We start from the raw sequence: 23,931 nt of genomic DNA on the forward strand, positions 1-23,931 counted from the left end.
TCTTCTGTTTGCCCAGAGGCAGCGGGACTGGATTTTCCAAGAGCGGCTCCGGGGTTGGTTGCCCATCGCCTGCTCATCCGCCTGGCGCATGGCTGTTGAGTGAGACCTGGAAGAGCAGCCCCGGGGACGGGAGAGAAGTGTGGCCCCTGTCTCTCCCCTTCACATTTGTGTTCCTGAAAGTGTTTCTTGGCTCCGGCCAGGTCACCTTCCCAGAGGGAGTTGGAGAGAAACTGCTTTTGATCTCCGATTGGACAAACTGCGTGAATCTCCCAAGCCCTTTTTCTCCTCCAAGAACAGTGATCGCTTTCCTTATGAGAATCCTCTTTAAAAACTATTCCTTGTGTTTCCCGCCCCCTCCCGGGATCTATTTTCTTTTGTCCCCATTCCCTTTTTTCCATCATCTGAAGTTGCACGTGTTGTTCTTGGTGACGTCTCATGGCTGGAGCGCTGCTTGGTTCTTCCTGTTGCCCGTGGCCTCCTGGCAGGTGGCTGACCCTGCGGTGGACGAAGAACCGGGGGCCAGCATGTGGGGCGGAGGGGGCGGGGCCTGGAGGAAGAGGTGAGCCGAGGCAGGTGAACGTCAAACCTCCACAGACTGGATCTGGTTCATCTGTGCCCGCATCACCTGGATACTGTTCAGGATTTTTTTCTGGTGACCAGCCAAGGTGACCCCAACCCGGAGAATGTCCCTTGGGGAGAGAAGCACATGTGTTAGGGAAATGCGGGGGTGGAGGGACTCTTTCCAGGTAGAGCTGCCTGGGCTTTTCCAGGGGTTTTCTGCTGGAGAGGGCAAGGGAGGGGGTGAAGGACCTGGGGGAATGGGTTGGCGTCTGGAGCTGGAGTGAGTGAATGTTGAGATGGGAGGAGCCCGTGATTAGGAATCAGGGTGCCTAGGTGCACGTGTCTCCTCTGCTTCGGGGGAGGAGAAGGGAACCTGCATTTACTAAGTACCCAGTCATTCACTTTATATCTCCTTTCATCTTCCTACCACTCCCCAGTTTACAGAAGAGAAAACTGGGGCTAAGAAGGGTTCTGTGATTTGCCCAAGGTCGCAGACAGTGGGTGGCAGGAGACCTGGGTGTTGATATGAATGTGAGTCCGTGTTGGCCGTCTTGCCCCTTGGTCCCCCATATCCCTGCTGGGACACTGTCTATTCCTCACTTTCCAGAGCCCCCCCGTGTGGCAGGATGGGTGGGGAGGGGGGCTAATGGCAGTGGGTGGAAGCGGCTGGGCACTTACTCCATCATCATCTGCGACACGACATCGAAGGAGGTGAAGCCGGCATTGGCGAAGCTCTCCTTGTACTGCCCCATCTTGATGGCCTCCAGCCATTCGTCCACTGTGTTAAAGCTGGTGTAGTCGGGGATCGTGCGGTCCAGCAGCGGCAGGTTGATTCTGGGGGTGGGGTGGGCAATGGGGACGGTCAGGGCACATGCTGACCTGGGGGTGAAGGTAAGCACTACACTTGCAGGCTATGGGCATCCACGTGTGTGAACGCAGGTGAGTGTGTATGTATGTGAGCATTTCTGTGTGAGAAGGCGAGAGTGAGTGTGTGCAGGACTCAAAGCTGGGGTTACCTGGAAAGTCTAGGGAAGCCTCTACAGGGACTGCGGAGAGGCTGGACCACAGTGGTGAGGCGGGACATGCTTCTCCATGCTTCTTCTTTTGAGGAGGAGGGATTTCAGCTGGACTAACTGTGCTGATTATTTGCTGTTTCCTCCCCTGATGCCATTCTGTCCTTCTCTACCATGGTTGTGGTACAGGAAGCTGATCTTGTGGACTGCCTCTCCAAAGTCCAGACAGAGCTGGTGGGGCTAGTGGGAATGACTTCCTGGCAGGCGAGGTGTGAAGTGACCCTCAGGCTAAAAGCTCAGAGTGATTTTTATCCGAAGAATCAGGAATGGCTGATGCAGGGTCGTGGTGAGGAGGGATGGGCAGAGGCAAACACGAAGATCTCTTGGCCCTAAGAACTCGGCAGGTGAAAGACTTGGGCCCAGAGAGTCTCTGGCCACAGCCAGCCCTGGACCCCGAGGATATCTAGCCGGATGCCCCTCAGAAACCTTGTGTGATCAAGAGTCCTGAAGTGTAAGAGTGTGCAGGGCCAGGGCTGGCCTGTTGAAGCTGCCCGGGCAAGGCAGTTGTGGCTGCAGACCTGATGGAGGGCACCCTGGGACCAGTGGGAGAAGGAAAGCTCCGGGATCACTGGAGCTAGTGCACCTCCTGAGCCAGTCTCTCTGATATAAGGATGGCAACCCGAGTGTGGGGCGTGCGTGCATGTGTTTGTGTGGTGAGTATGTACTTCTGAACGTGTGTGCTCAGGGACCTGTGGATGTGTGTAGGTGTGAGAGCCTACCTGTGTGAGAATGGGTGTCTCCATGTGTGTGAGACTGTGTGTGAGCACAAGCATGAGCGTTTGTGCCCAGCTGTACGTTTACGTACACGTACGGGACTATATTTGTATGTGTACATGCATGTGTGTGTGAGCCTGGCCATGTCGAGGAGGTTGCAAATGCGAGTCAGAGGGTCCAGGTTTAAGTGTGGAGGAGGAAACTGAGTGAGGAGTAAATCTATTCACCAAGATTCTGACGATTTCTCTTAAAAGCTGTCCTCTCCGACCATGCTTTAAAAGATGCTTCCTCTACCAGACTGGGCTTCCTTCTCCTTCTCAGGATAGGCTGTGTCCTGCACTCTGCACCCCAAGGTAGTCATCTTTCCAACAGACACTAGCGCTGTCCTTCCCCATCCCAATTCAGCTTTACCAGAGGGGGTGGGGCCAGGGCAGAACTGGGAAAAGGGGCGGGACAGGTGGGGCGGTACCCGGAAGAGAGGGGCGCCATGGCTTTGAGGCTGTTAGGGTTGCGGATCATCTTGTCCAGCGTGTTGACGATCTGGCCGAACTTGGGCCGGTGGTTGCGGTCCTTCTGCCAGCAGTCCAGCATGAGCTGGTGCAGCGCGCTTGGGCAGTCCATGGGCGGTGGCAGCCGATAGTCCTGCTCTATGGCATTGATTACCTGGGGACAACACAGGGGCCGGGTGGGGCTGGCTGGGTGAGGTAAGAGCATCTGCCCTCTGGCCTGGCCCGTCTTGCCCCCAGTACATGGCACGACAGACTTGCTTGGTTGCCATGGCAACTACTTCCACTTCCTGGAGGCAGCCCCAGTATGTGCCTCACCTGGGTTCCCACCATCTGTGGCCTCGGTCTGGCCTCGCAGCTGGGTGTTCTGCTCCCCTCACTCACCCACCCAGCACCCTGAGATACCCTCTGCCTCAGGGTCTACCGGGCTGACCCTCCTGTGGGCAACCCCACCTGGCTCTTCTGTCAGGGAAAAGAGCCCAAACACCTCTCCAAATTCTCCTGCCCCCAGGGCCAAATTCATCTTCCCCAGCTTGACTGTGGGTACCTTCCCTGCTCAAGCATTCCCTGTTCTGGCGTTGCTGCAGATCAGAGTTCCTCAGATCGATTTTCAAACACCCCATCATTGAACCTCATCGACCTTTCGGATCAACTTTCCTCTCCATGCTCCCCGACATGACCCCTCATCATCCCACTTCTGGGCCTTTGCACAGGCTGTTCTTTCCATTGGAAGCGCTCGCGTCTCCAAGTCCCACTACTGCGTGAGTCCCACCTGTCTGTGAAGACTTCCTGGCTCATCTTGCCCACACTGGCCTTGCTCCAACACCTACAGGGCTGGACACCTGCCTCCTGCACTTTAGTACCTGATCATACGTAGCAACTGATAACTACATCTGGTTCCCAGAATAACTGTCTTGTCTCCCATACGGGTGGTAAACACCTGAGGGGCAGATATGGGCTCATTCAGGGTTGGCCACAGGTGACAGCATTCTGAAGATTTGCTGGTTTGTGGATGGGTAGGCCTTTCCTACTCCTGAGTCCCCTGGAGAGTCCAGGGTCCCGTGCAGACGTTTGAATCAACCAACATCGGGCTGGGATCTCAGAGACCTTGTTCCCACCCCCCTGAGAGACACGCAAAAGGCCAGAAGTTCTGGATCTTCCCCTCCTGTCTGGCTGGCCAGAGAGGCTCTGCCCATCCCCTTGGAGACTTACGTCCTGGTTGGTCATGTCCCAGTAGGGTCGCTCCCCATAGGACATCACCTCCCACATGACGATACCATAGCTCCAGACGTCACTGGCCGAGGTGAACTTCCGGTACTGGATGGCTTCTGGGGCCGTCCAGCGGATGGGGATCTTCCCACCCTGGGGAACAGAATGAGGAGGGTTAATGGGTGGGAGGCTTACCCTCATGCCCTCTGCTCGCAAAGCTCCCCAGCCTGTGCCCTGTGCTGCACAATCACACGAAGCATCTTACTGTTCCCCAGACCCACCTCGCTGCTCTGGGCCTCCAGGCGTTTGCACGTGCCTTCCCCCCGCATGAAGTGCCTTTTCCCACTCTGCCATCTGGTAACCTCCTTCTCGTCCTTGAGGTCCCTCTGCAAATCTTTCCCTAAGTCCCATCTGAACCACCTCTGAGGCTAGGGATTGTGTCTTATTCCTTTCTGTTTAAAACTCTTCAACAACCCCAACAGCTTTCGGGAGAGAGTCCTGAGCTGGGGCAGTCAAGAGTCTCCACGATCTGGCCCTGCCGACTTCTCCGGCATGGGTGCCCACCAATTTCCCCGACAGCCTGTGTTTCAGTCACAGCTCCCCATGAGAATACGGCATCTGACAAACGTTTACTGGCACCTGGCTTTCAGCTCAGCTATCACTCCTTCTTGGCAAGCCTTCCTCTGCCTCCCAAGGCTGGTGTCTAACTCACAGCCCCGTCACTCTCTGGTGCCTTGCATATCTGTGTCCACCAGTCTGTGAGCTCCAAGAGGGCAGAAGACATGGTTTATGTCTCTGCGTCTCCAGGGCCCAGCACAGCGCTCGGCATGAGCAAGTGTTGGTGAAAACGTATTGCGGGGAGAGACGGATATTCGTCCTCCTCCCTGGCCCTGTGGCTCCACTGTTCCCTGCCTCCATCTTACCAGGGCGCTGGTGTAGGTGGGGTCCGAGGTATCGTCCTCCAGAAAGCGTGAGAGCCCAAAGTCAGACACCTTGCAGACCAGGTTGCTGTTGACCAGGATGTTGCGGGCAGCCAGGTCGCGGTGGACGTAGTTCATGTCTGCCAGGTACTTCATGCCGGCCGCGATGCCCCGCAGCATGCCCACCAGCTGGATGACTGTGAACTGCCCATCATTTTGCTTCGGGAGAAGTGGAGGAAACACGGAGTAAATGGAAGGGCATGAGTCAGATCTCTGGAGCATTCTCAGAATGGGAAACCGGAGCAGGACCCTGCTGCCCTGGCCTGGGCTCTCGGTGGGAAGGACTCAGATGCTCAGAGACCTCAGAGAAGCCAGTTTCAGGGTGGTGGAGAGAACATGGACTCTGGAGCTGGTTTGACTCTGGCTCTGCCCCTTGCTGGCTGTGCAACCTTGGACATGTGACCTAACCTCTCTGAGTCTCAGTTTCGTCATCTGTGTGTTAAATGGGGATAACTAACACCCACCTTCTAGGGCTGTCAGAGTTCAACAAGAAGGCGCATGGAAGGTGCCTAGCACGTACTAGGTGCTTAATAAATATTTATTAAATAGCACCTAGTCTGATGGCATACTTCTGATTCCTAGTCAGTGCTCTTTGTCTAGCTGGTTGACTGTGATCTCTTGGGGGGCCTAGAAACTTTCCTCTGTTGGCCTTGTGCTCTGAACTCTCTCCCTGTACAGCTCTGGGAAAATCCAAATCTGGTAAAAACTCTGGACTCAGGGTCAAGAAACCTTGCTCCAGTCCTGGCTCTCATCTCGACCCTCTGGGTGACACTGGGCAAACTCTACTTCTCTTAGAGCCTCAGTTTTCTCTTGTGCATAGTGAGAAGGCTGGCTAAGAGCTTGGAGGGAACAGATTTCAGGTTGTATGCCAACTCTGATCAACTTGCTCTGGTTTCCCGGATTGAGGAATTCCTGGATTGAGATGGACTCTGAGATTGCTTCTGGGTTTAGTGGGACAGAGTCTGGGATTTATTAGCAATGCCTGGCATGGGTAAAGCAATGGAAAGTGGCAGCAAGCAAGCTATTCTTGCCCTAGATCTTGCCAAGACCCTTTCAGGCTCTGACAGTATAAAGCTATGTCTACTACTCCTTTTCCTGCCCCGCCATTCTTGGCTTCCCTTACCCGGAGGAAGGAGTCCAGGGAGCCATTCTCCATAAACTCAGTGATGATCATCACAGGTGTGCTCTTGGTGACAACACCCTCCAGGTGGATGACGTTGGGGTGGTCGAACTGGCCCATGATGGAGGCCTCGCTCAGGAAGTCCCGGCGCTGCTTCTCAGTATAGCCCGACTTGAGCGTCTTGATGGCTACAAAGATCTCTCTCTTGCCTGGAAGCTTCAGGTGGCCGCTGCAAACCTCACCAAACTCCCCTGGGACAGACACACCAAAAGAGGCAGGATGTCACGTACCAGGTGGAAGTACCACCTCCCTCCCTGTTCCCTGTAACCTCTGCTCCTGGGACCTGCAGGAGCTTTTCCTCCTCAGTGGTCAGCTCATCCTCCCAGACACAGAACCCCTTTATAGAATGCAAGGGCCCAGAAGAGTCTCAGCCACCTTTGGGAGTAAGAGGAAACCTTTCATGGCCGTCCTGTGATATTTGGCTGGGTGTGGGGTTAGGATGTAGGGGAACCTGGGGAGATGGAGCGAGGGACCTGGGATGAATGGTGGGAAGGACAAAGCACTAGACTAAGTCCAGAGACCTGGGTTCCAGACTTAGCTCAATCTCTGATGTGATGTGCAAGTTCCTTCCCAGTCCTGTTTCCTCATCTGGTGATGAAGTAGTTTTACTGGGCAAACTTTGAGGGCCCTTCCACCTTGGGTATTCTGAGCCTTCAGGCCTTGGAGGGTCTTCTGAGGCTTCTGCCCCACATCCTGCCCTCTATCCCTGGAGTACACACTGGGGTGGTCCCCTGACCCGTGGCTGAGGCCATGGTACCTGAGAGGGTACCAGTCACCTACCTGCTCCGATCACCTGCTCAATTTTGACACAGGAGATGTCAATTTCCTTGGCAAACTCCCGCACTGCCTCATTGGGGTCCTCGTAGGTGAAAGGGTCGATGTAGATCTTCATGCCTGGGGTCACTGGGACAGAAGACCAGGCTCAGTCATGTGCGCAGACACAAGATGTGGACAGATAGAAAAGTGAGAGCCAGTCCCTCGGTGGAGGGAAGTACACTCCCATGTGGCCCCTGTATGAATGGGGCAAGCCCCTGCATTTCACTTGACCTCTCTGGGTCTCAGTGAGCAGATGGGCACTGAGCTGAGTAGAAGGGTGAGGGGAACAGAGAGGTCAGCAGGGATAGCAAATAGGTTCTAGTTTTTGTTCCAACTCTAATTGATTAATAATGGCTTCCTGGAGCAGCTAAAAGATGGTCAAGATTGATTAACAATGTCTGTTATGAGTGTGGGCATGGAAGGATAGATAGGCTTATCACTCTTGTGATAGACAATCAGGGGGTGCAAAGCAAAGGAAGAGGAAGTCAAGAAGGAAGAGAGAGAATTGGAACAAAAATATAGAAAGAGCAGGCAACAGACCATGTTCTTGGGCTTCTGCTAAGGAGATCTCCCTGCCTTTCAAGGCCTCATTCAAGCCTCCTCTCCCCTCAGGAGACTTCCTGGCTGCCTTAGCCCTCCCAGGCACTGGAACGGCTGCCTCACAAGGGTCTGAGTACCCATGGCTCCTGGGCCCACTTCCCAGGTCCCCCCGCCAGCCAAGTCTTAAACCTTTCTGGATCTCAAATTCCCTGGTGATCAGTGTGAGGCTGGCCATGGGGCAAATGAAGTTGATTCCTGATCTGATGTGGATTTTTACTTTTTGATGCAGAAGGGAAGACTGTAACTTGGATGCTAAAGACCCAATTCTGACCCCAGCACTGAGTCAGCAAAATGCTTTGAAGGAAGGGAAAGATGATCTATCCCTCATTCCCCCTCCCAGATAACTAGTCTTCCACTTCCCAGACCATCTGGCCCTCACCCAGCCTGGGCCTCCCTCTGGTTCCCCAGCTCCCTGCCCACATTCTCCCACGGCTTCAGGAGTTGTGACTTTGGAGGCAGCAGCTCTGGGAGTTGGGAGGTGAAGTCCTGGGCCGTAGCAAGGCTTGGCTGGTTGGTGAGTGAGGCCACAGCCCTGCTCAGTTGCATGATCTTGGACATGTTAGTTGACCACTCTCAGCCTCTAATTCAGACATTCCAGTATTCCAAGAGCTGGAACCTCTAACACAGGGGTTGGCAAAATGGCCCACTGCCCATTTTGTAATAAAGTATCATAAATAAAGTTTTATTGGAACACAGCCACACACATTCCTTTGCCTGTGGCTGCTTTCACGCTACAGTGGCTGAGTTGAGCAGTTACAACAGAGACCATAAGGCCTGCAGAGCCTAAAATATTTACTGTCTGACCCTTTACAGAAAAGCTTGCCAACCGCTGCTCTAATACATTATTCTCATTTTGGATTATTTGTGTGGGTGTCTGTCTAGCCCTTTAGGTCAGGGTTTTCTTAATTTGGGTCTGTGAACCACTTGGCAGTCCCAGGATGGGTTTGGTGGAGCTGCTGAAATGGAATGCATTTATTATTATTGTCTCTTTGAATTAGAAAAGTAATTTATGCTCCTTGTAAATAGTTTAAAATTTACGTAAATATATATTGTTGAAAGTAAAAGTTCTCCAAAAATCTATCCCTGAGTATAGATTTTTTTTCTGGATTTTTCTGTCTTATAATTTTATATACACACATATGCATATTTGTGTTTCTCCGGCCATAGGATCCAAAACTTTTAGCAGACTCAGAGGAGTCTGAGACCCTAAAGAAGTTAAGAACCACCATCTTAGGCTGTGGGAGCCTGGGAAGAGGGGGATGGGTGCATGTTTTTTTTCTCATTCCTTTCTCCCTGGCATACTGCATAATGCTCTGCACATAACAGACACTGAGTGTCAGACGACAGAATCCAGATGATAGAGATAGAAGAAGAATAATACCAGCTTCCACTTTCTTAGCTGTTTGTCTGTGCCCGACACTGTGCCAGGCTCTTTACATGCGTAATCTCATCTTCTCCACCCATCAACTCTTGGAGGAAGGGATCATTATTCTCATTTTACGTGTCAGAAAACTGCAGCTCAGAGAGGCCAAGTAATCTGCCCAAGGCCACACAGCCAGGATTTGAACCCAGGTCTGTCAGAATTGAGCTGAGGGCCGGGGCTCTTAATCACCATGCTCACTGCCTCTGGAGGAAATCCACCCAGATCTGGTCCATGCGTCCTCCTCCTGGAGGACTCAGCTGTGACTCCTTCCCCAAGTCAGCCCTCCTCAGAGAGGGTGCATCAGCTCCCCGGAGATGCTCTCTTTTTTGCCCAGACTCTGTGTCTGGCCTGTGGTTCTTGGCGACTGACTTTCAGTCTCCCTCCCAATAGAACTGGGAGAAGCCCTTCCTGCCGGGCCAGCTGGGGAGGAAGGACAGGAATGGGTCAGCTCAGGGAGCTAAGGAGAAGCACGGCAGGAGCTCAAAGCCCAGTTGGGCGCTGCCAACCAATCAGATGCCGTCCCAAGCCTTGGTCAGGAGTGCTAGTCAGGAGGGCTCTCTATCCCTGACAGGACAGAGGTGCATGCCTTCACCTGGCATTCCAAGTGCTCCATGAGGGGCTCCACTTACAGCTCCCTTGTTCCTCTATATGCCAGCACAAGGAATTATTTACCCAGAGGTCCCAGACACACCTCATAATTGCTTGCCTCCATGCTTTTGCTCATGTGGTTCTCTCAACCTGGAACACCCTTTTCCTCCTTTGTGTCCAGATCAAATGCCACCTCCCTTGTGAAGCCTGCCTGGATCCCTTCATTGGAGGCCAATGCCTTCTCCTCAGGCTCCTGCTGCCCTGTCTCCACACCCACTCCCCCGGATGTCTGTATGGCTTTTCTACCTTGTATCAGGGCTCCCAGATTCACAGGCCCACAGCCTCCTGCCACCCCTTTCTGGAACACTCTCCTGCCTGCGCGAGTGCTTGCTTTGCCCTCCCTCCCCCAGAGGGACAGAAGCCATGTCTATCTCATTCTCGCTAAATCCCAGGGCCTGGCACATAGAGGGTGCTGGAAGAATAACAGCATTACTCATTGGTAATGCTGGTTTTCTCTCTCCACCTGTTTGGGGTCATGAGTGCCTGATGAAAGCTATGAATCTGCTTGTTGGCAAAGTATTCACGTGTATGTGCACATGCCCACAGTCAGCATATAATTCTGGAACGTTCACATGCCCTGGAAGCTCTAGGAGTCTGTGAACCCCAAGTTGTGAGCTCTTGCTCTAGAATGTTTCCTCTGGAGTATATGTGAAGGTGGTATAAAGTAGGTGCTTAATAAACGCTTTTGAATGTACGGCTCTGAGCACAGCCATCCCTGCTTTGGTGACCCTTTGGTTTCGCCTCACCAAAATTAATAACACTATTGGCTCACAGTTTAGCATGGATTTACCACACACGAGACCCTTTTCTAGGTACTTTATAGGCATCGACCCAATTAATCCTCCCTAACAATCTTCCCAGGTAAATAGTATTATTAAGCTGAGCTCTATGGAACTGTCAATATTCGATTGCTTCTGACCTACAGAAATGGCAATTTCATTTGGTCCAACATAATATTATCCTTCCCATTTTTGATGAAGAAACTGTGGTATAAGAAATGTTAAATGACCTGTCCAAGGGGACATGGACACAGCTAATAAATGACAGAAGTGTTGTTTGAATCCAGGCTGCAAAATCTACACTTACAGCTGCCAGGCTACCAGTTTATTCTGGGTGCTTCTCCAGCCTGTGTCTTGGGATAGAATGTGAGCTCCTTGTGGCCAGAGCCTTGCACAAGGTCTGGCTCCCGGGAGGGGCATCTGTTGAACTGAAGTTGGATGAGGACCCCTGCAGGCAAGAGTCTTCAGAAAATATTGGACTCTTGGATGATTTATGACTGTCAGGGTCACCAACTGCCATCCTGAACCCACATGGGAAATTCAGGATGAGGGAAGGAGGACCCAGGCATCCAGAGACCTGGATTTGGATTCTGGATCTGCCAGTAATAATGGTCACAAATAAGCTGCTTTATGGGTTTGAATTCAAGATCAACCACTGTATTGACCTGGCTGTGTGAACTTTGACAAGTTACTTAACCTCTCTGTGCCTCACTTCTTTCATCTACAAAATGGAGATAATAAATAAACAAATCCCCTACCTTGTAAGGGGGCTGCAAAGATTAAATGAGAATCTTTTTAAAGGGCTTTGTACAGTATTTGGCAAATAGAAAGCACTGAATAATTGTTAACTGTTACCATGAAGAGTTGGCTATTGTTAAATATTATTATTACAAAGCGCGTTAATATCCATTAAATCCTTTAATCCTCATAACTCTGTGAAAGTATCATTCCTACTGCTTCCCATATAAAGATGCCAAGGCTCAGAGGTTTGACGGCTTCCCCAAGGTCACCTAGCTGGCCAGTAGCAGAGTATGGCTGAGAAACCAGGTGAGTCCCCTTGGTTCCACATCCAGGCACCACAGCCCTCGGTACTCATTCAGCACCTGCTGAACGATGGAAAACATGAGCCCATGAGGGTGACTTGGAGCCATCACACACATACCCGGGCCTCAGCTTCCTCCTCTGTCCCAGCCACAGAGGGTTGCTGGTGGATATGCGATCACAGGGCTGGCAGGGCTTTGAGAAAAAAAAAAAAACAAAATCCTGCTCAGATGCAGGGCGTAGGAGCTTGAGCTTGAGAATGTGTTGATCTGTGAACAACACGTTCTATTCTGGGGTCTATTTTGAAAACAAATCCCTGCTGTCACCTGTTTCCTTGTTACTGACTCACCCTCTACATAGTGATGCTCCCAAATGGTTCCAGGTGACGGAGCATGTGAGCCTGTCTTATTCTAGCTCAGAAGGGTGTAGGTAGCACAGCGTGGCTAAGTGTGTGTGCTCTGGAGCCAGACACCCTGGGTTTGTACCCTAGTTTTTGCCTTGCACAGCTGTGGGACCTCTCTGTGTCCTGGTTTCCTCATACTCAAAGTGGGAAATTATCAGGATTAAATGAATAAACACACGTTAAGCATTAAAAGAGTTCTTGGCACAAAGAACACAATACGTTTAAGCTACATCTACGATCATGATTTTATTACTTGGGGAGTAGGATGGGGTGATGGAATTTATGAATTTTATTTTATTTTATTATTATTATTTTTTTTTGCGGTACGCGGGCCTCTCACTGTTGTGGCCTCTCCCGTTGCGGAGCACAGGCTCCGGACGCGCAGCCTCAGCGGCCACGGCTCACGGGCCCAGCCGCTCCGCGGCATGTGGAATCTTCCCGGACCGGGGCACGAACCTGTGTCCCCTGCATCGGCAGGCGGACTCCCAACCACTGCGCCACCAGGGAAGCCCTTGAATTTTATTTTTAACATACAGGTGGCTTTTTATTTCTGTGTAGTTAAATTTGCCCACCTTTGTCTTATGGTCCTTCCATTGCTTTTGTGCTTAGAAGGTGCTTCTCCATCCACCTATCAGTTAAATAGTTACCTAAATTGTCTTCTGGAAATGTTAATGGTTTAATTATTTTTACATGTATGTCTAAAATGACTTTTAAGCCCAGGAACTTTTACTTCAAGTTAAGTCTTACCCAGAGGCTTAGTATCTAGAACTCCTTGGCTTTGCTCTTTCTTGCGTACCCTGTATCCAATCCTGCAGCAAATCTGGCGGCTCTACTCTCAAAGTGTGTCAGAATCCAACCCCTTCCCACCACCTCCCCCGTTGCCACCCTGGTCCAGCCACCATCATATCTTCTCTGGATTATCCCAGCAGCCACCTCATGGCCCCTGTTCTGTCCTTGCCTGGCACAGCCCAGCCCCTTCAGTCCTTTCTCCACATGGCAGCCAGAGAAATCCTGTGAAAACTGTAACTCAGAGCACATCAGTCTTTTGCTCAGACCCTTCCAGAGGCTTCTCATTTCACTCAGAATGAAAACCAAGGTCCTTCAATGGTTGATAAGAATCTACATGTCATGGCCCCTCATACCTCCTGCTCCTGCCCCCTCACTCTGCTCCAGTCACGCTAGCTTCCTGGCTGTTTCTGAACCTGCCAGACACGTTCCAGCCTCAGGGCTTTTGCACTGGCTATTCCCTCTGCCTGGGATGCTCTTCCCTCAGGTTCTACACAGTTCGCTCCCCCAGCTCCTCTGCACCTTTGTTCAGAGGAAGCCCTCTCGCTGAGGCCCACCCCTTCTCCCCTATTTAAAAATGAAGCGCTGACCCCTGCAGCTCCCAATCACCCTGTTCTACTTTGCTTTTTTTCCCAGGGCACTTTTCATCTTCTGATATACCATACGCTTTACTCGTTTATTGCATGTGTTTTAAAAAATCCCCTGTGCCTCCCACTAGGACATAAGTTCCACCAGGGCAGGGATATTTGGTTTGTTTACTAGTATATCCCCAGCACCTAGAGCAGGGCCTGACATACATCATGGGCCACAACAAATATGTGACAAATGAAGCGATGTGCTGATGACCCCCCTTACTTGGTGGCCAACTGAGGAGCCCTGCGGTACCCCACTGAGCCCATTTGGAATTCCTGTTTGCTGAGTGAACCGAAGCGAGGACCCACATGTCCCCTCCCTGCACAGGTTGTTGGTTCTGCCAGGGTCAGACGGAGAGGAATCTCTGCTCTGCTCTTCTCTCTGATCCGCTCCCCAGGAGGGGCATCTGCTCTGGGAGTGTGTGGCTCACGTGCCCCCAGACCTGGCTGAAGGTGGGGTGGGAGGGAGCAGGAAATGGAGGCACTGAGCAGGCACAGCAGGGGGCCTCCTGCCTCCCTTCTCTCCCCTCCCAGGCCAGAGCCTGGGCTTCTCACCATCTCACTCAACTCCTGTGTTTATTCTGCAAGGCTGTGCCCAGTGCCTGCTGTGTGCGGGGCCGCCAGCTGGCGCTGGGGAAGCAGTGGTGAGTGTCAGACAATTTCAGGTCCCCATGTGCCCCCAGCGTAATGGCGGGGAGAAAGGAAGCGGCCGTTACCGCGCAGCCAGGTAGGGGGACACGGTGTAAGCACAGACGAGGGCCCTAACTCCAGGGTGGGGTCAGGGAAGGCTTCTCAGAGGGGTCTGTATCTGATGAGGCCTGAGGGAGAGGGAGGGACCCAGGTAAAGAGAAGGGGGAGTGCTTCAGGCAGAGGGAGTGGCATGTGCACGTTCGTTCGGGGAACCGCTGGGCATCGGTCTGACCGCAGCAAGGGTGGAGGCAGTGATAGAAGGCTGGACAGGTTGCTGGGCACTGGCAGTGAGGGCCTGGGGTGCTGGCCCTGCTGGGTATACATACTGTGGCCACTGGTGTAGTGCTGCAGCTTGTCCGTGTACTCCGAGTCAGCGCGCTCAAACCCCCGTCTTCTGGAACAAGAGCAAAGGGCTGGAGCCACCTGGAGGCACCCGGGGAGTTGGGAGCCACAGTAGGTGATAGGGAGAGGGTGGGCAGGCCCTTGAAACCGCCCCCTTGCCAGAGGACACCCTGCTGGTCCCTGGCCGAGCAGCCTCACCCACCCTGGTCCCACTCAGCTCTTGCCACCTCTCCTCCTTCAAGTCCAGGCTCACGATTTCCCCTGTCCCCTCACCAGCTGAGCCCCTTTCAAAGAGCAAAGTCATCTCTGGCCATGGCCCCTGGCCCCAGAAACTCAGGGGCTTCTGTCCATCTGACCTTATGACCTAGTCTGGTCTTAAGTGGGGAGCTCTAAGGAAGAAGGGAGAGTCTTTGCATTAAGCCCAGCAGAAGTCCAGGAACCGGTCCCATCGCCTGCCTTTGCCTGTGCTGTGCCAGACACTTGGGATGCCCTTTCCTGCACTTCTTCCTGTCTGTGTCCTCTCCCCTTCCTTCCAGCCACCTCAGCCAGGGGGGCTTACCCGAGTTCCTCAGTCTGCTTATGGCCCTATTCATGAAGGGGCCTCTACTAGAGCAGAAAGTAGGGTGATTGGTACTCCCTCTCCACCATCCCTGGCTCCCGGCATCCTGCAGTCTTTCCCACCCACTGTTCTGAGACGTCCCTTCATGCTGGAGTATCAGTGTCTCAATGTGCCACCTCCTCGAATAGTGGACTTGTCCAGGGCAATGCTTGACTCAAAGGGATGGACTACCAACCATGGCCATTTAGGCAGTGGGAGGCCACTTGTGGGTCTCCAGGCCACCCGAGCCCCTCCTGTTCCCTCTGTTCACAAACACTGTTCAGGAATGGCAGAATGGGCGGACAGCCCTCTTGGACAGCCAGGCCTGGGCCAGGCCGGGGGACACCACCCACCTGTTACACACGATGGCGATCACAACCACAGCGATGAGGAAGACCAGGCCAGCTGCCGAGGAGCCGATGATGAGGGGCAGCTTCTCCTGGATGCTTGTCTGGTACTCGGCTGGGGAGGAAGCACAGCACAGTGTTCTCAGCCTGGCTCTGGGGGTCATGACCCCCTGCATCCCCACCACACTGGGTCTCCTTGGATCCCAGGTCTGTTCCGCTCCTGACAGAGTATCTGTCATGCTCGGGTGGAGAACTGGCCGTCACTCCCTCACAAGTAACCTTGGACAAGTCCGTGAACTGCTCCAACTCTCAATTTCTCATCTATAAAATGGGCATAATAATGCCTGCATCTCAATTTGATATGAAAATCAATAATAATAATTATCTGACACATATACAGAGGCAGTTAAAAGCACAGACTCGGGCTTCCCTGGTGGCGCAGTGGTTGAGAGTCCGCCTGCCAATACAGGGGACACGGGTTTGTGCCCCGGTCCGGGAAGATCCCACATGCTGCAGAGCGGCTGGGCCCGTGAGCCATGGCTGCTGAGCCTGCGCGTCCGGAGCCTGTGCTCCGCAACGGGAGAGGCCACAACAGTGAGAGGCCGGCGTATCGCAAAAAAAAAAAAAAAAAAAAAAAAAAAAGCACAGACTCTGAAACTGAACTCCTTGGGTTTGAGTCCCAATGGTGCCACTTACTATCTGTGTGATCTCTGGTAAAGTGACTTACCTCTCTATGGCTCAGTTTCCTCATACGTAAAGTGAGAAGAAGAATAATTCCCATTTCGTGGGATTTTTGCGTAAAGGACTTAGCATAACTTGTAGCACAAAGTGAGCACTCAGTAAATATTAACTACTATTGTTCTTAAGTGTTTTAAGTGTCTGTCATGGTTAAGTATGTTATGCATCTTGTGTAATTCTCAGAATAGTCCTATGATGTACTGCCTATAATTATCCCATTTAACAGATCAGGAAACTAAGGCTTAGCAAAATTGTGATTTGCTTAAGGTCACACAGTTAGAAAGTGGCCAGTGCCAGCATCCGAACCCAGGTCTGTTTGATCCAAGGCCGTGGGCTTAAGTGAGATAATGTGTAAAATGTGCCCAGCATTGGCCCTGGCTCTTGGAAACCATTCGGTGCATTCTCAACGTCATCAACATCTTCATTGTTTAAAATTTTATTATTACTACTTCTCATTGCCTCCATGACCGGACAGGAACTTATTGAAGTCAGGGACTAGGTCATTTGTGGGTCCTTAGAACCAACACATATTTGTTGAATTAATAAAGAAAGATCTTGAGACAGTTCCCCGATCCCCAGGTCAGTGACCCTCATCCAACATGCAAGAGGACCTAGAGAGGTGAAAAACGCTGGCCATGAGGAAGGGGGATTTTCCAGAGGAGGTGAATACTAGAAGAGATGGTGGAGCTATAAGGGAGGACTTTTGTGATAAGACTTTGTGATAAGAATTCAGGGGTCCAGGAGCCTCTGAAATGTTCAACCAGGCAAAGGCTGAGGCCCATGCCCAGTGGTTGAAGCAGATGCTAAGAAGGGATACTGAAGTCTGGTCATAAGTATTCTGCTCTGGAGTTTGGCTGGTTGGGGAAAGGGCCCCCAGACTCACAGCAATGACAACTATGACCTTAACTACTATCTGGTGAGCACTAAGTACGTGAGATGTAGTGCCAACCCTGTGCTATGGCCTGTACCTTTATCCCCCATCCTGAGCCTAGTTTGATGATGATGATGATAATGAGTTAGTTGTTATCATCCCCATTTATAGATCAGAAAATTGAGGCTCCGAGTGGTAAGGTGAGTTACTCAGGACCACACAGCTAGAGCTGAATTAGCACTGTCAGGCATTAGAGTCTGCATTCTATAACTGTGCTGCTTCTCAAAGATTATTAGAGCAGGAAGGGTGCTTAGAGACCATGTGGTCCCAAACTTGGAGACACAAAGCACACGGGCTACAACCTTCCATTCTCTTGCCCAGGGAAGACATTACTAATCCATCCCTGCACTTCTCCCTGCTGAGCTCAGATGTGGCTTCAGAATTCTTCTCAAACCAACCGCAAGTCATTGGAGCAATGTATGGATAAAATGTTTGCTCTCTCAGATGGAATATGATACTTTCATTTCATCGATGAGAAGAAACTGGCCCAGGGAATGGAACTGGCTTGCTCAGAGTGGCTTTGCAAATTGGGGCTGAGCTCCCAACGGTCCTGGGAAAGGACATGATGGTAACGGAGGAGCTCATATCTTTTCCGGGCCACAGAAACAGTCCTCTATATGTGGCTGTGCGGTTTGTACAGTGCACAAAGGTTCTCACCCGGGAGGGAGGGAGAATTGACATCTAGAAGAGGGGGTGCCTTTTCTAATTTGCACAAAGGCACTTTGTAGGAGGTGGTCCTTGTTCTGTTTGCAGAGTCAACACCCTCCTCCTGCCCTCTGCACCCTGCTTACCTTCTGTCATGGTCTGGAAGTACATCTTGCCACTGTAGCGCCCGTAGCCCGCCACGGTGCGTGCCCGCACCTGGAAGACATAGATGGCGCCGGCTTTGAGGCCCTGCACAGTGACCGTGTTGGTGGGGCTTTTTATGGCTGTGGCGTTGTACTCACTCAGCTCCTGCCGAGGAACAGAGAAAACAGTTAATGAGGTTGTAGCCCAGAGTCCACCATCCACTCCTGCCACTTGGGGCAGGTCTGGCTACTGGACAAACATCTGTGGTTCCAAATTCTTCACTCCTTTCCTGTAACAGAATCACATACCCAAACCTTTTGCGTATGATTTGCAACACTTCCCACAAAAGAAGGCAGAGCATATTTCTTTGCCTCACGGATGCTGAATTTGTTCATGTGACTTGGTTTGGCTGTTGGAATATTCTAAAGGACGTGATGCAAGTAGAGGCTTTAATGTGCTTGTTGATTTGACCTGGTCTCTTATGCTTCTGCCATCTGCCATGGTGAGGCTTAACCTGGGTAACAGCTGGTTCCAGAAGGAGAAACTTGTGAAGAAGACCTTGACCTAACTCCTAGGCTGAAACAGCACCACCTCAGCTGACCCACAGACAAAAACCTATGAGCAAGAAAAATAGCCACTTGTTGTTGTAAGCCACTGGATTGTGGGAATTGTTTGTTCTGCAGCATCATCTCAATAACAGCTGACTAATACACATATGCTGAGTGGCCACTGTATGCAGACCCTGAAGACTAGACTGTGGGTTCTTAGAGACAGCAGGGAGAGGGCCCAACTTATTCACTTCTGCATCCCTCTTCCTGCCTCATGCCTCTACGGATGAAGTGGACGGACCCCCTTTCAGCCTCAGCACATTTGAGTGAGGCAGGAATTAAGGCCCAGAAAGGGAAAATGATGCTCAAGGTCACATACATCAGTTGGTGGCTGCTTTGGGACTCAAACTAAGTCTCCTGCATGGAGCCACCTCTAATACCCATGCCTTTGGATACCCAGGACCTGATGTTCCCTCCTTTGAGAGAGGAGAATGCCAATTCTGACCTGATCACTGCCCAGGGTGACCTGAGGAGTCTGGGACAGGACAAAGATCCAGCTGCTGCAGTGGGAGTAGAAAAGTGCTTGAGTTGATGCAGATGTTTACCAGCCTACATGATGCTTGTTCAGGTGTCTGTCAGCTACCCAGCAAATCCTCCCCAAATACCCTCTTTGCACTAGGCCCTGGGTTGGGCACTAGGGACCCACAGGAGGTAAAGCAGAGGCCCTGGCCTCCTTGGAGAGCTCAGTTCAGCAAAGCAAATGGTGGGGAGGTCTTAACCCTTTGAGGATCATGAACCCCTTTGAGAAACTGATGAAAAGCTATGAACCCTTATGTAGAAAAATGCACACCTAATTGTACATGTTAATCCTGTACGTGGCCGGGTACGCAGAGCCCTTGAAAACTCTCATGAAACAATTAAATTCAGTGTGAGCAATGTTATTACAGATAATAATTGTAACTACAATCCTATTATGTAATTACACAACTACACTGTAATAATGTAATTACAGTGTTATTATAGTGCATAGGTTAAAGGGAACTGGAGCCAGACTTTCTCGGTTCAAATCCTGACTCTATTATTTACTACCTTTGTGACCTTGGGCAAGTTCCTTAACTTCTCTCTGCCTCCTTTTCCTCACCTGTAAAATGGGGATAATAATAATAATAGCTACCTCAAAGCGTTCAGAGAATGAAATGAATTAATATGTATGAAATGCTTACACGGGTAGGGTAAGCGCAGTGAGCCCAGGGGCATGTGACCTGGCCTGGCTGGGGGATATCAGATGATGTCAAGGAAATCTCCCTGGAGACTGGGGGCAACTGGAACGGAATCTTAAAGAACAAATAGAAGTCACGCAGGCAAAGAAGCGGGAGGGCGTTGCTGGGAAGGAGCAGCAGGTGCAAAGGCAAGGAGGTGAGAAAGAGCTTGGGATGTGGGGGCAGTAGTGGATAGGCAGTCTCTTCTCCTGAGCCAGATCACCTGCCTACTCCTCCAGGAAGCCTCCTTGACTTCCTCACCAGATGTGCCTCCCCTCCTCTGAGCCCTGGAGCACTTGCTGTCTGGTTTCGGCTATGTCCCGTCACCCTAGGCCCATGCTCATCTCACTCCCTTGATTGTAAACTCCAGAGGGAAGGGGCTATGTTTCGTTCCCCTGTACCAAGCATAGGGGCCTGCATGCAAAGTCCTTTGCCAACGGCCACAGGGCGAAGGCTGTACTCCTTTGCCTGGCATTCCAGACTCTCCATGACTTGGCTTTTGCCAGTCTCTCCTGCCACATCCCCAGGGTCCTCCAGGCTCCAGCTATATGCAGCTGCTTCCCCTTTCCCTAGTAGGGCTGCCAGATTTAGAAAAAACAAAACAAAACAGAATGCTCAGCTAAATCTGAATTTCTGCTCAACAACGAATAATTTTTTAGTATAAGTATGTCCCGTGCATTCTTTGAGACATACTTATACTAAAAATATATTTTAAAAAATTCAAATATAACCTGGTGTCCTATATTTTATTTGGCAATCCGACCTTCCCTGGACATTCTGAGCCTTTGCAAGTGCTGTTGCCCCTGTCTGAAATACTCTTTACTCATTTGCCTGGCAGTTCCCTACTTATCATTCAAGACTCAGCACAAGTATCGCCTCGGCTGGGGAGACTTCCCAGATGTCCCAGCCAGAGACTGCAGGTCCATTGTCTCCTCTCCCACCCACTGTTCTGATATAAATGTGTCTTCTCTAAGCCTGTGGGTTCCCTGGGGCAGGGTTCATCTCTGGTACCCCCAGGCTGGGCACGTAGTATGTGCTCACTAACTACTGACATAATGAATGAATGGGTGAATGTTAAACTATTCATTCTATGAACCTGGGATGCAGTCCCACAGTTGGCCACTAGGTGCCGCTGTCCAGCACGGGATGGGCTCAGGCTTGAAAAGGGGGATTGGATTCTGCAGACGGTGGCTGCCCGCTTAGAGGCTGGAAGTTGAAAGTTTCTGATTGTAATGAGGAGATGGGAGGAAACTGTTGGTGGCATAGGTGCCTCGGGAAATTTAGGCACTAACCTGAGTGGATTCCTTCTGTAAAGCTAGGCACAGGACTGAGCATGGGATTGAAAGTCATTTCAAATGCCAGCTCTTCCACTTCTTTGCACTGTGACCTTGGGAAAGACCCTTCACTTCCCTGAGCCCGTTTTCTATTCCGGAAAATGGAGCAATAAATGCCAACTTTTCAGGGTTGTTGTGAAGATAAAATTTGATCAGGTAGTGCCTGGCACATTGGAGGTGCTCAATAGCCATCAATTCCCTTCCCTCTCCCCTCTCTTCGAAGTCCCATTATCTGCATAAAGGTTAAGCACCAACAGATTATGGGAAGAAATTTAGTACGAAATCCACTAGTGCTCAGTTTAGATCCTTACCCAATGGACCAGAGGCACTGGTTGCATTTCTTAAGCCCTCTCAGCCTCGGTGCTCTCATCGCTAAAGTGGTATAACACCACTATGTACCATACAGGGTGATTGTGGAGATTTAATAGGAAAAAAAGGGGAAAGCTTCTTTTTTTTTTTTTTTTTTTGCGGTACGCAGGCCTCTCACTGTTGTGGCCTCTCCCGCTGCGGAGCACAGGCTCCGGACGTGCAGGCTCAGCGGCCATGGCTCACGGGCCCAGCCGCTCCGCGGCATGTGGGATCTTCCCGGACCAGGGCACGAACCCGCATCCCCTGCATCGGCAGGCAGACTCTCAACCACTGCGCCACCAGGGAAGCCCAAGGGGAAAGCTTTTACCATAGTCTCTAGGACACCTAAAAACTTAGTAAATGTAGGCTACCACCATCACTGTTATCATCAACACGTGATAGAGTAGGCCTTCACCAACGGTCATTAAATGAATGAGTGACTGCAAAAGTGAATGAATGAGTGACAAACCTCTCCATGTAGATACAACTCCATGTACACTGGGCAACAACCTGAATGCAGCCTGGACTTTCATAGTTCACTCCTTGCTCCCCCAACCATTGTCTCTTCTGTCTGGAATATCCTTTCCCTACACTTCTGCCAAGTAGAAGTTTCTGTTGAATAAACACATAAATCGATGTGGCCTACGAGGGCCCATCCGCCTCACAAATGACTCTTCTTGAGCTCTTGGGGAGCCAAAGGGAGCGTGAACCTGTGTGCTTCAGGGCAGCTGCCAAAGGAGGCCACCTCCCCTGGGATGCCAGAACCAATGGAAATGGCCAACCATGGTCTAGCTAACACCATTCGTCAACGGCATCCAGAAACCTTCCAGCAACGTGGTTGTCAGCTCCGGGCTCCAGGCAGGCTGGGAAATCCCAGTGGAGCTGGGGAAAGGCCAAACGGAGAGGCTGCTCCAAAAGAGCCCTTTCTAAAGAAGGAAAGGAGGAGTGGGAAGGATGATGGGGGGTGGGGCCCACAGGGGACTGCAGGGCTCAGTTCCTAATTTCCCTACCTGGGAGGGTCTGGAGCATTCATTAAAGAAATCAACTGCAGGCACCAGGAGGATGCTGGAGTGTTGGGTAAGAGCTGGCTGTGGACTTACCAGAAACAAATCTCACCACGAGCAGCGCGGCTCTGCCTCCCCAAGGGTGGGGCTGACTCAGAAAAGTAGAGATGGTGGCTGGGATGTCAGAGATCAGGGATAGAAGCCACGTCTGGCTCTCCTGCTCACCCTCTGCTGGTGTCTTCCCCGACACTTTCATCAACAACTTTTTCTTTCTCTCCTTAAATCCTGCCTTTCTCCTGGATCCTATCCTTCCACTTCTGTGTTTCCTCTGCACCCTCTCTTGTCTGTTCTTGGCTACCATCTCCCTACCCCTGGCAAGCACTGCACCTACCTCTGCAAATCACAAACCCACATGTGCCCCTGGGAAAAGGCACCGCCATCCACTGGGAGTCATCTTTCACATCTCCCTGGTCCCCTGAGTTCCAAAATATTGTCTGAATTTGTCAGCTTCTCACCATCTCTGCTGCCAGCCCTCCAACTCCATGTCACCATCATTTCTCTCTTGGCGTCCCATAAGAGCCCTGTGCTGGGTCTACGGTGTCCCTGGGACCCCCTTGCAGTCTATTCTCCACATGGCAAGTAGTAGGAATCTTAAAAGTAATAGGAGTCAGATCACATCCTTCTAGAATCTCCTGATGGCTTCCTATCATACCCCATTAAATTGAATCCAGACTCTAACTCCTGGAAGTCCCACCACAACCCCACCCCGCCTCCCTCCCCAAACTCCTCCCCTACCAATCCCTCCCTTGTTCTGGTCGTTCCTGCCACTCTCGCCTTCTTTGTTCCCTGAATGCAGCTAGCACACTTCTGCCCCAGGGCCTTTGCACATGCTGTTCTTGCCATCTGGAATGACCCTGCTCTCATCACTTGTCTGTCTGGTTAACTCCTAGCCTCTTTCAAGGCTCGGCTCAAATGTAACCTAAATGAAGATTTCCTCTCATCCATGCCAGGATTATGGTGGCCCCATGAAACCTTTGCTGGCCCTTCTGTGGCCTGTAGCACATCTTGTCTAACGGCTATTTGTGTCTGAACCTGTCTTTTCCCTTGGACTGTGAAATCCCTGAGGCCTTCAGGCATGTCTGGTTACTCTGAGTATTCCTGGCATCCAGCAGCCCAGCCCAAAGCTGGTGACAGTGAATGTTGAACAAACCAGAGTCCATCTGCCCACTTGCAGAGCCAAGCTGTCTCTTTCTGCACCCAGGCCCTGGGAGGAGGGGTTGACAGAAGTAAGGCCACGTCTCATCAGAGCTGTACCTCATGTCTGCCCCTCTCTTGCCATTTGTGCCTACAATTCTCCATCAGGGCCTGTTCCTGTCCACCTCTTAACAGTCATTCCAGAATATCCCTGGGAGAAAACTGGGAGGCAGGAGGGCCAGGTGAAGTCTTCCACTTAGCAGCTGGGTGCTCTTGGACAAGTTACACAACTTCCCTGTGCCTCAGTTTCCCCTCCTGTCCAGTGAGACGAATAGCACTGCTGCGAGGATGAATGAGGTAACAGAGGGGATGTGCTCAGCCCATAGTGGGCACTCAGGAAATGTGAGCAGGTGATAACTATGGCTGCTGCAGGGCCTGCTGCTCCTGCCACCCCTGGC

The 23,931-nt window shown here is 51.5% G+C and overlaps 1 protein-coding gene across 4 annotated transcripts in view; it reads right to left on the bottom strand.

Annotated features, from left to right (window-relative positions):
- Positions 1-324: 324 nt before the first annotated feature.
- The window catches only part of EPHB2 (EPH receptor B2), a gene marked incomplete at both ends in the record, with an annotated part of 186,656 nt that continues 163,049 nt past the window's right edge, over positions 325-23,931 (bottom strand). Inside the window, 11 exons of one of the 4 annotated variants that reach the window (XM_082833330.1) lie at positions 325-495; positions 587-689; positions 1,240-1,395; positions 2,818-3,011; positions 4,067-4,216; positions 4,987-5,202; positions 6,167-6,414; positions 7,004-7,126; positions 14,368-14,432; positions 15,335-15,443; positions 17,789-17,951. In XM_082833330.1, the coding sequence (XP_082689456.1) occupies positions 325-495; positions 587-689; positions 1,240-1,395; positions 2,818-3,011; positions 4,067-4,216; positions 4,987-5,202; positions 6,167-6,414; positions 7,004-7,126; positions 14,368-14,432; positions 15,335-15,443; positions 17,789-17,951 (1,698 nt within the window). Of the gene's footprint in view, positions 496-580; positions 690-1,239; positions 1,396-2,817; positions 3,012-4,066; positions 4,217-4,986; positions 5,203-6,166; positions 6,415-7,003; positions 7,127-14,367; positions 14,436-15,334; positions 15,444-17,788; positions 17,952-23,931 lie in introns of those variants that run through there. The other 3 variants (XM_082833332.1, XM_082833331.1, XM_082833333.1) reach the window with 3 other exon arrangements.

The sequence above is a fragment of the Leucopleurus acutus genome (genome assembly GCF_964270905.1).
Source record: "Leucopleurus acutus genome assembly, chromosome: 2".
NCBI classification, from domain to species: domain Eukaryota; kingdom Metazoa; phylum Chordata; class Mammalia; order Artiodactyla; family Delphinidae; genus Leucopleurus; species Leucopleurus acutus.